Source organism: Equus caballus, chromosome X (genome assembly GCF_041296265.1).
Source record: "Equus caballus isolate H_3958 breed thoroughbred chromosome X, TB-T2T, whole genome shotgun sequence".
Lineage (NCBI taxonomy): Eukaryota > Metazoa > Chordata > Mammalia > Perissodactyla > Equidae > Equus > Equus caballus.
In genome coordinates this window covers 44,264,040-44,281,404 of record NC_091715.1, presented here as the reverse complement: position 1 = coordinate 44,281,404, position 17,365 = coordinate 44,264,040, and the positions used below count along the sequence as shown (strand labels likewise).

Here is a 17,365-nt window from a genome sequence, read left to right as displayed (position 1 = left end):
TGAGACAGTCAGGAAAATCTAAAAATGGAGCGGATATTAAGATGATACCAAGAGATTACCATTAATTTTGTTAGGAGTAATAATGGCATTGTGCTTGTGTAGGAAAATGCCCATACATCTTAGAGATGCATATCAAAGGATGTGAGAGTGAAACGATTTGAAGTCTGGCATTTGTTTTAAAATACATTAGCAACAACAACAACAAAAAACCCAGCACGTGTGGTCACAGTTTGATAACTATTGGATCTGGAAGATGTTACAACGGTAGTATATTATTATATCATTTTTTTCTACTTTTGTGATGCTTGAACAATTTTAAAGTAAAGATTTTTTTAATGCTGTGATGAAATCTAGGTATGATTTCTTGTCCACTTTCCAATTATTTAATTACAAGCTTCCTAGAATGGTAATTACTGAGTCAAAGAGTATAAACTTCTTAAAGCTTTTTTATATAAATTGTTTAGCCAAAAGGCTGTACCACTCATTCCTTCAACAAATATTTACTGTCTACTGTGTGCCAGGTACTGTCCTAGGCATCAGGGACACAGCAGTGAACAAGATAGACAAAAATCCCTGCTCTCATGGGAGCTTAAATTCTAATGTAGGTGTGTTGGGATGGGGTTAGGGGAGTCAAACAAACAGAATAAGTAAGTAAAATGTATACTGTGCTAAGTGTAGATTAAGTAAGTACTATGGAGAAAATCTAAACAGAGAATGGGCTAGGGAATGCAAGTGTGTGTGTGTGTGTACATATAATTTTAAATAGTGTGGTCAAGAAAGGCCTCACTGAGAAAATGACATTTGGGAAAACCTATGGGAGTGAGGAAATAGCTACGTGGGAGGAGAAAGCATTCCTAGTAGAGGGAATGTTAAGTGCAAAGGTTATACGAGCAAAAGAAAAGGGAAGATGAGATCAGAGCTGTAACAGGGGGCCAGACAGTACAGGGTTTTATAGGCCATGGTAAAGATTGTGTGAGTGACATGAAGAGACATTGGAGAATTTTGAATAGATAAGAGTGACATGATCTGAGTCAGTTTTTAAAAAGATCACTCTGGCTGTTGTATTGAGAATAGATTTGGTGGGGGGGGCGTATGGCAGCAGGGAAGAGTGCAAGCAGAAGACCGATGGTTAGTAAGCTGTTACAATAATCCAGGTAAGAAAGAATGGTGGCTTGACCAGGGTAGTAGCAGTGAAAATGGTGAGAAGTGGATATACTTTGAATGGAGAACTGATGGTATTTGCTGACAGAGGAGATGTGGGGTGTGAGAAAGAGAGAAGTGAAGGATGACTCCAAGGTTTTTAGCCTGAGCAAATGAAAAGATGAGGTTGCCATTAATGAAAATAGGGAAGGCTGTGAGAAGAACAGGTGTAGGGGAAAGATCAGGAGTTTCCATTTGGATATATTTCTTGTAGATGTTTAATAGGCTGATAGATGTTAGAATCTGGGGTTCGAGGGTGAGGTGAAAGCTGGAGATATATATTTAGCAGTCATCAATGGACAGGTGGTATTTAAAGTCATGAGACTAGATGAGATCAATCACCAAGGCAGCATGTGTAGATAGAAAAGAGAAGGGACCAAGGATAGAACTCTGGGACACTACAAAGTTAAGAAGTAGAGAAGAAGACAAGGGAGCCACAAATAAGACAGAAGCAGCAGCCAGTAAAGTAGGAAGGAAACCAGAAGAGAGCGGTGTCCTTAAAGCCAAGTGAAGAACATGTTCTAAGGAAGAGGGAGTGAGAAACTGGGTCATATGCTGCTGATTGGTCAAGTAAGGTGAAAACTGAGAGCTGTCCACTGGATTTATTAATACTGAGGTCATTGGTCACTTTGCCAAGACCAATTTCAGCAAAGCAGATTGAAGAGAGAACAGGGAAGAGGGATAGTAAACAGCTCAAGTATAGATAATTTCTAGAACAGTTTGATAAAAGGGAAGAAGAAATATGGAGCGGTAGCTTGGATGGTCTAGCGGTTAAGATCCGGTGCTCTCACAGCCACGGCCCAGGTTTGTTTCCCAGTCAGGGAGCCATCCAACCCATCTATTGCTTGTCATACTGTGGAGGCTGCATGTTGCTGTGATGCTGAAAGCTATGCCATTGGTATTTCAAATACTGGCAGGGTCACCGGCAGAGGACAGGTTTCACCACTTCTGAAAAAACTGGCCATGAAAACCCTATGACAGCAGTGGAGCATTGTTTGATGGAACACTAGAAGGTGAGAGGATGGCACAGCCTTAGATAGGAACATAGACAGGTTCTACAGTTAACAGGAGGTAGGCAGAGCATGTGGGTACACAGATGCATGCAGGTGAGAAGATGAAAGGGTGGGAGCTAGTGGAAGTTCTCTTCCCATTCCTTTAATTTTCTCAGTGAAATAGTAAGCCAGGTCATCAGCTGAGAGTGAGCAAGGAGGAAGGAGCACTAGAGGCTTGAGGAGAGCGGAAAAGGCATGAAATAATCATCTAGGGAAGTGAAAGAATTAGGGAAATATAATACAATTACCAAGTCACACCACCACCCGAAGTGTATGAGAGTATCAGTCTCACCATAGCCTCGACAGGAGTGGGTAGAATAATTTTTCAATATTTGCTAAACTGTTGGGTTAAAAAAATCACACTGCTCATTTAATTTGCATGTTTGATCACTAACGAGGTTCAACATCTAGTTATACTATTAGCCACTGTATTTCCTCTTTTATGAATTGACTACTTCTGTCCTTGGCTCATTATTTCATTTATTTGGGTATTAGTATTTTTCTTCATAGGTTTGTATGAATCCTTAAGGTATTAAGGGTGTGAAATAATAGAAAAAGTATATTGGTCTCTGCCTCCAGTTCCTGGCACAGAGCTCCTAAAACTCTTGCAGTTTCCTAAGTGGTAAGTGCACTAGGAGCACCTCTGGTCCTATTCAGGTGACTCTGGGTAGGCTGCTGGATGGGGGCTGGTCACGGGAGAGACCAAACCATGATTAGAAGCTTGGAATTTTTAGCTCTACCTCCATTCTCTTGAGAAGGGAGAAGGGCTGAAAATGGAGTTAATAATCGATCATGCCTACATGATGAAGTCTCCACAAAATCCTTAAAGTATGGGGTTTGGAGAGCTTCCAGGTCGGTGAGCACATCCGAGTAGTGGGAGGGTAACACACCCCAACTCCCCGGGGACAGAAGCTCCTGAACTCGGGACCCTTCAGACCTCACTCTTTGTTTCTCTTTATCTGGCTGTTCATCTGTATCCTTTATCATATCCTTTAACAAACTGGAATTGTAAGTAGGTGTTTCCCTGAGTTCTGTGAGCCATTCTAGAAAATTAACAGAATCCAAAGAGGGGGTTGTTGGAACTTCTGATCTATAGCCGGTTGGTCAGAAGCACAGGTGATATTCTGAGTTTGAGACTGGTGTCTGAAGTGGTGGGGAGGGCAGTCTTGTAGGACTGAGCCCTTAACCTGTGAGAACTGATGCCATCCCCCAGGTAGATAGCGTCAAAATTGAGCTGAATTGTAGAACACCCAGCTGGTGTCACAGAGAAATGCTTGATGTGGGTAAAAACCCCCAAATATTTGGTGACCATAAGTGTCAGAAGTGAAGTATTGTGTGAGTGTGAAAGTAAAGGAGACACACAGGAAAGAAAGATACAGGAGGGAAGAACTGGGTTTTTCCCGACACAGAAGGTGAAAACTGAGTTTTTCCTTTTTAAAGGGTATTGATCATAATTACACATTTTTGGTAAGTATTTGAAATATGTTAAACCTAATGCAAGATAATTATTCTATCAAAACTCCAATCAAAACATGAGATCCCCTAGGCATGGATATATAGGCAGGAAACGGGACACATTACCTTAAGTGATGCAAGGGGATGTTCTGGTCCCAAGAGGCTCCAGTGAAAAGCGGCCAGGTCCTCATCTGGGAGAATGTGGTTACCTATAAAGTACATTTGTCATTTATTGACCATACAAATGTTTTCTGAGAACCTCCAGGCCATGAAAGGGCTTCTGGGAGAGAAAATGATCAAATAATTCACATATGTCTATATTCTTCCTGTAATAACTACAGTAGCTATGTATCAATTATCTACTATGTATCACATGCATTATATATATCATCTTTATAACAAGCATGCATGGTAGTATTATTATCCCAATTTTACAGCTAAAGAAACTGAGGTTCAGACAAGTTTGGTGACTTAGCACAAGGTGGCACAGTCAATAAGTGCCCACATCAGGATAAGAAGCTAGGACTGTCCAACTCCAAAGCCCATGCTATTTTCTATCACCTAGTCATGCTGCCTTTTATAATAGCAGCTACCAATTACTGACTGCCTAATAAGTGCCGGGCATTTTATATATCTCACTTCCTTTAATCTTATCAATAACACCACAAGGTATTATTATTCCATTTCACAGACAAAGAAACTGAAACCGGGGAAATGTAACTTCAGTGATTTGCCCAAGGCCTAATTCCAAAACTTGTACCAACTCCATTAGATTATCCAAGCTCAAATCCTTTGGGATTATAAACAGATGTCACACTTGAGACAAGATATTAACCATGCTGTCAGTCCCTGGAAAACCAACTCAAAACATAATCAACTCTCTGCAATTTACTTTGAAATACATCTTTCAAAGATTGATTGATAGATGGATAGAATAGATAGATATATGATAAACAAGTATAGTAAAATGTTAATGGCAGAATACAGGTGGTAGATATAGGATTTCCACTGCAAAATTCTTTCAGTTTTGCTATATGTTTGGAAATTTTCATAATAAAATGTTAGCACAACAGAAACAGAAAGAAAAATATAAACCACAATTCATGTTCTTGATCAAAATTTAGACACTCAGGATGAAATGCCAAAGCTCTGAGTGGGAAACAAAAGTTGTCTAGAGCTAGTAAAACATTTGGCCTAAGATAGTGCTTTGCATAAAATAGTGATGGCATGTAACAAAAGAAAAAGTTTTACAAGAATCAAAATAATGTTCTGGAATACCCTGTATTAATTAATAAGACAAACATGCTGTGTTTCTAGTAAGAAGCCCAGAAACACATTATTTGGCATGCAGACTTTCAGAAGATAAATCCAATAATCTAAAGCTAAATCACTCTGGTCTTCAACTCTTAATGCTGGAAGAGGAAACTTCACCAATCACTGGAGTCTATTCTTTGGACTACCAACCTAGCAGCGCAGCAAATATGGGAAAATTCATCCGCTTCAGGCCCAGCTGCTTGGCTACCTCCTGCATCAGGAACTGATTAGTAGTTAGGTTCTTCCCATTCCAGCTCAGCTTCAGAGCATGGGAACTGTAGTAGGAGGGAATATTGTAGAGAGCATACTCGGAGTCGTGGGCGAGAAGGCCATGGAAGCCATTTTCCCTGAAAAAAGCCACCACTTCCAAATGGTGGTCTTCAAGGCTCTGAAAGACCTAGGGGAGAAGAGAAGAACATGTCAGGCAACAGAAGCTGACCCATATTTGGTTAGAAGTCAGGAAGGTTAGTAACTAAATTTTATAGTATTTTGAACTTAAAGATTATATGGGGTTGAACAGAACACTTTTCAAAAAAGCCCAAAAAACCCTCTCCTAGCCTAGAAATTGGTTATTCCTGTAAATACAGACAGCATATCCATGTGTTCATTCAAATGCCCAGTCTTTTGTTTTTTTGAGGAAGATTAGCCCTGAGCTAACATATGCTGCCAATCCTCCTCTTTTTGTTGAGGAAGGCTGGCCCTGAGCTAACATCCGTGCCCATCTTCCTCTACTTTATATGTGGGACGCCTACCACAGCATGGTGTGCCAAGCAGTGCCATGTCCGCACCCAGGATCCGAACCAGTGAACCCCAGGCTGCCGAAGTGCAATGTGCGCACTTAGCCGCTGTGCCACCGGGCTGGCCCCCTCAGTCTTTTTTGACACTTTTCATGAATCTGTGGCCTGAGGCTCTTCAAAATTAGAATACTGAAATTAACATAGTAGATATTACTTAAGTTTTTACTTTAAACAATAACAGATGAGATTTTTGTTAGAAAGATAATAAAGCTATTATTTATTGTTCAGCACCTTCCATATGCCATGCATACTTTACACACATTATCTCATTGTCATGGGCAAGGTAGATATGGATGAAAAAACTTACAAGTGGAAATAGACCCAGAAAGGTTAAGTAACATATAGCTAGAATCTGAATCTAAGTTCATCATACTCTTAAAAAATCCTTGCTTTCTTTCTTAGGAGCACCTGAGACTACAAGGCACCCAAATAGGGCACTTCCAACAGGTAGAGGTCAGAAACTTCACCCCATTTTAGAAATGGGAAAACTAAGGCTGCGAGATGTTGGCTGCCCTCAAAGTTGTATAATGAATAAGTGTAGACAGGGTTCAAATCAGGCTGATCTGACTCCAGAATGCACACCTTCCATTGTACCAGGCTTCTTCCTGGAGAGCACTGTTTTTCACGTAATAGACACAGACCATTAAGTGCCCTTCCTGTGCATGCCTCTGTCGCTGCACTTAAAGCATACTGGAATGCTCTGCATACTGGTTTCACCACACTAAGTTCCTTGACTGCAGAGACTTTACTTATCTGTGTACTCCCGGCTCCCACATAAGACCTGAAGCATACCAATGTGAATAATAATGGCTAACAGATACTGAACGTGTACTGTGTGCTAAGTGACGTTTCAAGCACTTTACATGCATTAACTCATTTAATATTCCAAACAATCTTATGAGGCCATAACTATTATTATTATCCCCATGTCACATTATTATCCTAAGGTCACATGGCTGGAAGAAGCGAAGCCTGGATTCTGGCTCTAGAGCCTGTGGACCTTTATAATTTTGTTGAACTCAACTGACCTATTTTTTCATCTAAATTACAAAGAAATGGTAGTCTTCTGGAGTCTGACAGGCGTTTCAATATAGTAAGCTTTTGCTAGACTATGGAAAGTGAGTCTAGTCACAGTAGATATTCATATCACACATTAAGTCACACAAGGGGAGGGACAATGGTAAGCAGATAGCAAAGCAAGGTCTGTATTTGTTTGATATGCTGGCAAAGGAACCAAAAATCCTTACTTTGCACTGTAACATATTTACACCTAGAGTTATGACTAACTCCAGATGGGTCAGGATAAGAGTACAGTTTTATGCTGTCTCCTGATGATAGTTTCTTCCAGCACCTCTCATACAAGTCACTGTTTGAGCATCCATCTACCTTGTACCAGGCACAGTGCTAAGTGTGACACGTTCTCTCTTATCATGACAACCTGACCGTGTAGGCATTATAAGCCCCATTTCACACATGAGAAAACTGAGGCTCAGAGAAGTGAGGTGCCATGCTCAGGGCCACGTAGCTGGGAAACAGGAATCTGGGTCAAACTGACACCAAAGTGCGTGCTCTTTCTGTTACAACGCATTACCTTTAGCTGGTCTGAAGCTGATTATGCCACTATCCAAGTGACTCCAACTCCAGAAAGCCAAGGAGTAGTGATTTTTTAACTAATCTGGTGGCTCTTATAACACTATGAATATAAATCACAATCACCTGAAGAGCATTTTCAAAATATACAAACCTGTGCCTCACCTTAGATCTGCTGAGACAATTTCCTGAGGGTGATCCAAATGCCTATATTCCAAAATAGTTTCCAGTAGGTTCTGATGCACATTCCCAATTAAGAACCACTGAACTAATCCAATTACTCATCTTTATAAAAAAATTCAGCTTTATTGAGATAAAACTGACATATTGTAAGATATTTAAAGTGTACATCATGGTGATTTGATATACGTATACCCAATTACTCATTTTACTGCTTAGGCAACTGAAGCCCAGAAAGGATAAACGACTTGACATGGTTACCTAGCTAATTTGCAGCAGAACCAAGATTAGAACAAAAGTCTCATGATTCCAGGTATAGAACTTCTTTCACTACATATTCTGAGGTAAGAAATGGAAAACAATAGAATAAGAATCTCACAAACCTCTCTCACAATTCCCCAACACCTCACTCCCACCAGACTAGTTTCTTAACTACACTTCTCCAAGATTACTCCTGTTTCTTTGGTTTCCCTGCCTAGAATGCCTTACTGCCTCTCTTTCCCAATGTTCCAAATACTTTCCATAGGCCTACTGCCTCTGATATAAATTCTTTATTTCCCTCCTTTTAACTTTTACACTGAGTCAACTGTCACTCAACTGTCACACAGTTGACACAGTTACGGAACTAACTTGACAATACTATCATCTCCAGTTTTTAAACCACAGATTCCTTTTTACTCTTGTGTGTATCCCCCATGGTCCTAACCACCACTAGGAAGGACATAGAGCAGGAGTTGACAGAATAGCAAAGAAAGGCCTACAGAAGTTGTGAGAAAGAAAGGGCACCATCATCTCAGCATTTGACTCCTATAACAAATGTGCCAAAGTCACTGAGAAAAGTCTGCCTGGATTGCAGGTTACTTACAGCTCAAGTAGCTAAGTAATATTAGGTACCAACTGAGGAGTACCTACTATGTACCAGACACCGTCCCAAGCTCACCACGCGTCCACTAACCTTGCAATAACATCATGAGGCATTATTTCCCTTTTATAGATGAGGGGACAGTGAAGCTCAGAGGATGGAGAACTTGATCAAAGTCACATAGGTAAAAAGTGAAGCTGGCCAATAAGCACATGAAAAGATGTTCAATATCATTAGTCATTAGAGAAATGCCAATCCAGAAACTACAATGAGAAACCAGTTAACACATACTAGGATTGCTATAATTTTTAAAATGTAAAACAACAAACGGCAAGGACGTGGAGAAACTGGAATCCTCCATATATTGCTGGTGGGAATGTAAAATGGTGCAGCCACTTTGGAAAACAGTCTGGGAGGTCTTCATATGGTTAACATAGAGTTATTATATAATCCAGGAATTCCACTCCTAGGTATATATCCAAGATAATTGAAAACATATGTTCACACAACAACTTATACATGAATGTTCATAGCAGCATTATTCATAATAGTCAAAAGTGTAAACAACCCAAATGTCCATCAACTAACGAGCAGATAAACAAAATGTGGTGTATCCATACAAGGGAATATTATTCAGTCATAAAAAGAAATGAAGTACTGATTCATGCTACAACATGAATGAACCTTGAAAGCATTATAAAGTGAAAGAAGCCAAAACAAAAGGCCACATATAAGTATGATTCCTTTTATATGAATTGTCCAGAATAAGAAAATCCATAGAGATGGAAAAATAGATTAGTGTTTGCTAGGGACTGGGGGAAATGCAGAATGGAGAATGACTGCTAGCGAGTACTGGGTTTCCTTTTGGGGTAAAAAAAATGTTCTGGAATTAGATAGTGTTGATAGTTGTACTCTGTGAATAGACTAAATACCACTGAATTGTACACTTTAAAGTGGTGAATTTTATGATATGTAAATTATACCTCAATTTTTAAAAAGTGGAGCTAGGATTCAAATTCAGCTCTGTCCACAAAGCTCATATTCTCTAACTCTTGCTTTAAAACTTTTTATTATGGAAAATCTTAAACATACAAAGGCAAAGAGAATAGCATAATAAACGTCCATAATAAACGTCCAGGAAATGTTCAGTTTCAACTACTATCAATGTTAAGTCATTCTTGTTTCATCTACCTTGCCCCCATTTTTTTCTTGCATTTTTTAACACACTTTTTTTACTGTGATTAAAAAAACACACACACATAACATAAAATTTACCATCATAACCATTTTTAAGTGTACAGGTCAGTAGGATCAAGTATACACACATTGTTGTGAAACAGATGCCCAGAACTTTTTCATTTTGCAAATGTGAAACTCTGTACTCATTAAACAACAACTCCCGATTGCCCCCTCCCCCCAGCCCCTGGTAACCACATTCTACTTTCTATGAATTTGACTGCTTTAGATACCTCATATAAGTGAAATCATACAATATTTGTCTTTTTGTGACTAGCTTACTTCACTTAACATAATGTCCTCAAGGTTCATCTATGTTGTAGCAAATGACAGGATTTCCTTCCTTTTTAAGACTGAACAACATTCCATTGTATATATACCACATTTTCTTTATCTATTCATCTGTCAATGGACATCTGAGTTGCCTCTACGTCTTGGCCATTGTGAATAGTGCTGCTATGAACATAGGTGTGCAAACATCTTTGAGATTCTGCTTTCAGTTCTTTTAGATAAATACTCAGAAGTGAAACTGATGGATTATATGGCAGTTCTAGTTTTAATTTTTAAAGGAACCTCCATATTGTTTTCCATAGAGGTTGTGCCATTTCGTATTTCCACTAACAGTGCATAAGTGTTCCAATTTCTCTATAACCTCACCAACACTTATTTTTTTTTCTTTCTCTTTTTTATAGTAGCCATCCTAATGGATGTGAGGTGGTATCTCATTGCGGTTTTGGGTGGCATTTCTCTGACAATTAGTGATGTTGATCATCTTTTCATATGATTGTAGGTCATTTCTGGCATACTTTAAAGCAAATTCCACATATCAAATCACCTATAAATACTTTATTATTTATCTGTAACAGATAAAGACTTTAAAAATAACAAGTACAATACTACTATTTCACCCAACAAAATTAACAAGTTTCCTAATATCCAGTCCCTATTCTATTTTCCACTATCACCTCAAAAATGTCTTTTGATATTTACTTTGTTCAAATCAGGATCCAAATAGAGTCCATACGCTGCATTTGGTTGATATAGCTCCCAAGTATCTAAATTTATAGCAGTTGCCCTTCCCTTTATTTAAATGCCATTTATTTGTTGAAAAGAACCATACCTATAATACAAATAGATTATATACCATAATCTATATTAAAGTAATATAGATTATTCATCAAATGGTGTTGGGATAACTAGACATTTACTTGAGAAAAATAAGATCGATCCATACCTCACACTTTAATTGGGATAATCATAAAAATGACAGAAGACACCCTGGGGGAATTATTTTTATAGTCTGAGAGTGGGAAAAGTTTAAGAAAAACTCCAGTAACAGTAAAGAGAAAGATCAATCCTTTTGACTACATGAAAATCAAACATTTCTGCTTGGGAAAAGCAAACGTAAGTAAACTGAAAGACAAATGACAAACTGCAAAAAAAATTGCAACTTATAGTGCAGAAGGCTAATTTCTCTAACAGAGAAGCAAAAGAAAATCTAACAACCCAAGAGAACATTTCACAAAAAAAGAAAGCATAAATGGATCTTAAGCATATAAAAAAATGATCAAACTCATTTGTGATAAGAAAAGAGAAAATTAAAACAACACTGAAACATGATATTTCACCTATAAGATTAGCAAATATTGTATTGGTGTGGGAAACAGGCACCGGCAAATATTGAAGGTAGGGGTGTAAATAGTACAATCTCTAGGGAGAGTAATTTAGCAAGATCTTTCAAAATTATAAATGTACATACCTTTTGACGCAGCAATTTTCCTTCTAGAGATTTATCTTTTAGATATGTAAAGCAATTGGAGCGACACTGCAAGTGCTTAAGTGTAAGCAATGGCATTGCAATTACACAAAATATTCACTGCAGCATTATTTGTAATAGCTGAAAATTGGAAACAACCTAATTAATTGCCCATCAATAAGGGACTGGTAATATAAATTATTACATCTGCATACAATGGAATAGGGTGGAACCATAAGAAATGAGGACAAAACTCTATGTACTCATGAGGAAAAATCAGCATGATGTATTAAATGATAAAAACAAAGTACAGAACATTATGCATAGTATACTACCATTTGTTTTTAAAAAGGTGCATTTTTGTGTGTGTATAATATGTATATAAATAATGTGTTTACATGTATAGTTATATATATTTGCTTTTATATGCATCGTATCTCTGGAAGAATACACAACAGACTGATACTAGTGGTCACCTACAGGGAGGAGAACCTAGTGGCTAAGGACAGGGGTGGAAAGAATTTTTTTCCTTTTTTTACCATATATCCTTTTGAACCTTTTGAATTTTTATACCATGAATTGCAATACTTATTCAAAAGATAAATTACAACTGAATAAAAGCATAACATACTCTGGGTAAGAAAAAAAAATCAAACAATTGAGAAGGGTGTACAGTGAAAAGTAACAGTCCTTTTACTCCCCATTCCCTGGAGGTAATTGCTATTCCAGGCCTCTCCCCTGAAGAGTCTGATTCAGTAGGTCTAGGCCTAGGCTGGGAATCTACTTTTTTAAAACACATTATTGAGGTATGATTGACATTTGAAAAGCTATATGTAATTAACGTATACAACTTGATGAGTTTAGAGATAAGTATCATCACCATAGGCTATGCCATAAACATATCCATCACCTCCAAAAGTTTCCTCCTGCCCTCTTTATTATTATTTCTTGTGATAAGAACACGTAACATAAGATCTTGCCCTCTTTATTATTATTTCTTGTCATAAGAACACTTAACATATTCTCTTAGGAAATTTTTAAGTATATAATACAGTATTGTTAACTATAGGCACTATGCTGTGCAGTAGATCTCTAAGACTTATTCATCTTGTATAACCAAAACTTTGTACCCTTTGACTAACACCTCCCCATTTTCCGCTCCCACCAGCCCCTCTGCTTCCGTGAGTTTGACAATTTTAGATTCCTCATACAAGTGGTATCATGAGGTATTTGTCCTTTTGTGCCTGGCTTATTTCACTTAGCATAATGTCCTCCAGTTTCACCCACGTTGTCCCAAATAGCAGGATTTCCTTCTTTTTTTGAAGACTGAATAATATTCCATTGTTCACATACACCACATTTTCTTTATCCACTCACCCAACAGTGGACATTTAGGGTGCTTCCAAGAATCCCAGGTGATTGTCATAATGAGGCAAGTTTAAAAAAACAGTACTCTCTAGTCAGATCACACAACAAGGCAATTTGTTCCTAGAAAAACACAATCTAGAGTGACTGAAGGCAATTAAATCCTGACTAAGGCAAGGAAAATGCCTTCCACCCACAATGCCCCTCAGAATAGCTGATCACCTTAGCTCCATTTCTACATTTATGATGACCGCTACCACCTGTAAGCAAAATGATTTCCAATTCCTGGCCCAAGCTGGTCCAGTTTAGGTTTTTTTTTTTTAAGATTGGCACCTGAATCTGTTGCCAATCTTTTTTTTTCTTCTTCTTCTTCTTCTTTTCCCCAAAGCCCCCCAGTACATAGTTGTATATTCCATTTGGAGGTCCTGGCGCTGCTATGTGGGATGCCACCTCAGCATGGCTTGATGAGCAGTGCTAGGTCTGAGCCCAGGATCCGAAGAGGTGAAAACCTGGTCCACCGAAGCGCACCGTGCAAACTTAACCACTATGCCACTGGGTCAGCCCCGGTCTAGTTTAGTTTTTAACCTTGCAATTTCCCAGGAGACTAAAATGATTTAGGCGAGATTAAATGACAACATACTTCACAACTAATCAGAAAAGAAGCACATTTGAGGTTTAAAGAAAGTAAGAGTTGAGATTCTGAACAACGGTCTATAGCTTTTAATTGTTGGCTCACTGTTCAGTCCAATGAACGTGAATTGAGGGCCTACTAAGTGCCAGGATGCAGACAGCACAGAATGAGACACTTAAAATACATGTGAGAATTTATAAGCACAGGGGGCCATTGGAACACAGGAAAGGCACCTAACCACTCAGTGGGCTAATGCTTTCTAGAGGAAGCAATACCTTTTATGGAACTCAGGGAAAAAGAGCTCTCTGAGTTTTAATGTCTCATTTCCACTCACAAGTAGTCTAAAGCAATGGCTTTCAAATTGTGCTTCCCAAACCAGGATTTGGGTAGAGGCAGAATTGGACCAGATAACCAGACAGGACAGGTGCTCCTACTTTCTTTTCAATCTGAGCTCATATTCTCCCTTTTATCTATTTTTATACTTTGGCTCTTTCAGGAATATTTTATTGAAGAAAATCTGGTATTAAAAACAACTAGAGGTATTTATCACTAGAAGGCAAACTCCAAGAAGGCCAGGATTTCTTGGTCTGTTTTATTCACTGCTGGATATCCAGTGACCAGAACACACACAGAGAAGGGAACAAATGAACCATCTTGACTTTCAATATTTCAACCAATATGCCAGGCACTAATCTAGGTGTGGGGATACAGCAGTGAACAAGAACCCAAAATTCCTGTCCTCAAGGAGCTGACATTCCAGTGATCAGTATTTCATGATAGGCACTGGGCAGCAATTGAAAACCACAGCCAATTAAAGGCAATATTGACAAAGTGGCCTTCCCTCCCAACTGTAGGAATTTCAAGTCTCTACATACACATGTATGATAGAGTCTTTGCCATTAGACACCGCAGTCAAGCTGGAGGTAGTAGAATATTGAACCAGCATTCAGTAAAAGCTGCTGAGGTGCTAATTTTACTGTGAATACCCAATTTTAGTACCCTTAATTGCTCTTAGGCTCCCAGGAGCCCAGCCCATTTATGTAGGTGAAACACCTTGTCACATGTAAGAATGAAAGGAAAAATCTGTTGTGGCTCATTTGAGGACTGGAGCCTCTACTTTGAGAATAACTTTTGTAGTCAGGGGATACAGCAGAACTTCAGCATCCGGTGGGCCTATACTCAAATTCAAGATGGGGCAAGTCACTCAACTTCTTCATTTATAAAATGGAGATTTTGCTAAGTCCTACCTGAGTATAAAACTTAAAAATTATTTTTATAAAATACCTGGCACACAGGCTCTAAAAAAGTGGTTACGAAATAAATCACAGTCCGTTTATTCTGCAGAGAGGAAGCCTATGGCACGCACTGCTCTCCGCAGGTGCTCAGAAATCATTTGAGAGAAGTAGATGGCAGAATAGGCACTGGTTCTGCCCAAAGCAAATCTTCGCCATCGGAAAATGAGAAGGTCTGATGAGAGGCATCCTTAGGAATAAGAGAGAACAAGAGCCAAAGAGAGCTTTCGGGTTACCTCGGGAAGACAGGAACTGCAGAAAGGGCAATGGAGGCGAGAAATTTTTGAGAGTCCTAGAACCAGGGATTGGGCAGCTAACATAAACGAAGGGGGCTAAGAAAATCAACTTCCAGAAATGTAATTTTTTTCACTAAACTATGCTGTTGGTGTTAATGATATAAACACGCAAAATATTGGAGTTTACATTTCAAATTCAATTTAAAAATAAGTTAAAAACCAGAAAAATTTAATCATTACATTTGTGTGTGTGTGTGATTTATTCTCCTTTAACTTGGAGCAAGAGGTCTGATGCCTTTCTTATGCACCAAGAGGTCAATGTTAGGTCTTATATTTTGTGTTACAACGTGCAGCAAAGAATTTAGCCTTGAATCCTTTTACTGGAAATGATTAATTTTACCTTATTTGATAATGGAAAACAGCTGTTTAGAAATGTAGGCATTTCCAAACAGATAGATATTTTGCAGTGTTTTTTATATTTAGGGTAATTATTTCCAAGATATTTGTAGAATTCTCGTATTTCAATGACATCGTGCTTCATTTTCAGTACCACAGCAGAGTAATTCAATATCACCATTGTAGCTCTTCTTTCACACCATGAACATTAGTTGAGAAAGGCTAACTCAACAATATTAGTTCATTTTCATAAAATATAATGTCAGAGAACCTTTTCTGGAATTCGATAGACAACTCCACAATTTTGGGAATGTAATTCAGGCATCACTTTCATTTCTTGGAAACCAATTTCAGCAAAGCAAAGCCAGCCAGTTTATCACCTGCCAAATGAGTTTCCCAGAGGCTTAATTTTGCTAGGAACAAGCAAATACAACCATACATTTGTGAAGGTATTTCTGAACAACTCTGCTTTTATTCAAAGTGTCTAGATGAGTTGTAATATCAACCAAACAGGTCAAATATTTTATTTCACTTTGCTGGTGCACTGAATGCCTTTTGGATGCCAAATCAGCCATTTTTTTCAGTATCTTCAGTACCATGCCCCAACTAGGACAATCAATTTTCCATACAATAGGGCAGACTTCCATAACATACATCTAATTCACCAAGCAAAGTATTCAACTGTTTGGCGCAAACCACAATGTTAATTACCAGCTCCTGACATGATTCATTTTGAACTTTTGCACAAAAAGTGAATCCTAAGAGTGATACAATGAACAGCTTTAAGTCCTGTAAAGTGTTTCTGCTTCAAATTGAAGTTTCCTAAGTCCAACAGGAACACTATTGCAGACGCACCATCTGTAGTAATAGTCACCAATTTTGACCAGTCTATAGGAAAAATTTCAAGACTTTCCTCAACACAAAAAATCTAGGTATTTCTGGATGTACCTGTCACAGGCTCCAAGCCCAAAAGAGTGAAACTGCATCAAAACTCTTAACACACGAATTATATCCAGGTGCAGTGGTTCTCAAACTTTAGGGTGTAATAGAATCAGCTGGAGGGCTTGTTAAAACAGACTGACAAGTCCCAGCTCCAGTTCCTGATTCAGTAGATCTCAGGCTAGGGCCTGAAAATTTGCATTTCTAACAAGTTTCCAGGTAGTACAATGTTGGTCAGGGACCATACTTGGAGAACTACTGGCTAGACACATAGCTCAGTGTACAGTTATATGGATAGTGTCTATATCTGTTGTAACCAGCTGCAGTCTAAAACTTCACAAGTAATTTAACTTTTTGACCCAATTTGTCCTAAAAATGTTCAGCCACCAATCTTTAACACCCTGAGCAATAGTATTTCCTACCTTTGCAAATGCTTATGATGTAATGCCTGCTGCACTTAACACTCTTTTCTTAAGTTACAGATCTTCCTTGACTATCGGTTATGTCCCAAAAACCCATCATTAAGTTGAAAATATCATAAGTTGAAAATGCATTTAATACATCTAATTGACTGAACATCATAGTTTAGCATAGCCTACCTTAAACATGCTCAGAACACTTACATTAGCCTACAGTTGGGCAAAATCATCTAGCACAAAACCTATTTTATAACAAAGTGTTGAAGATCTCACATAATTTATTGAATACCGAAAGTGAAAGACAGGATGGTTGTATGGTTAGAGTTGTTGTAAGCCTATCAGTTGTTTACCCTCGTGATCGCGGGCTGACCGGGAGCTGCAGCTCACTGCTGCTGCCCAACATCACAAGAGAGGATTGTATTGCATACTGCTAGCCAGGAAAAGATCAAAATTCAAAATTCGAAGTACGGTTTCTACTGAATGTGTATTGCTTTCACACCATCATAAAGTCAAAAAATCATACGTCAAACCACGGTGACTTGGGACCGTCTGTAGTACCTACAAAAGGCTTTCAAGTTCTGACATTTTTCCATTTAATACATAATTGCATTTCATGGAAGTATCACTTATTCTGTCTGTATTCAA

The 17,365-nt window shown here is 38.4% G+C and overlaps 1 protein-coding gene across 1 annotated transcript in view; it reads right to left on the bottom strand.

Moving 5' to 3' along the window:
• Nucleotides 1-17,365, bottom strand: part of FAM120C (family with sequence similarity 120 member C) — a 99,747-nt gene that overhangs the window by 72,376 nt on the left and 10,006 nt on the right. Inside the window, exons 2-3 of the mRNA XM_023633606.2 lie at nt 5,172-5,418; nt 3,834-3,916 (exon numbers count right to left, since the gene is read on the bottom strand). Coding sequence (XP_023489374.1) covers nt 3,834-3,916; nt 5,172-5,418 — 330 coding nt within the window. The remainder of the gene's footprint in view (nt 1-3,833; nt 3,917-5,171; nt 5,419-17,365) is intronic.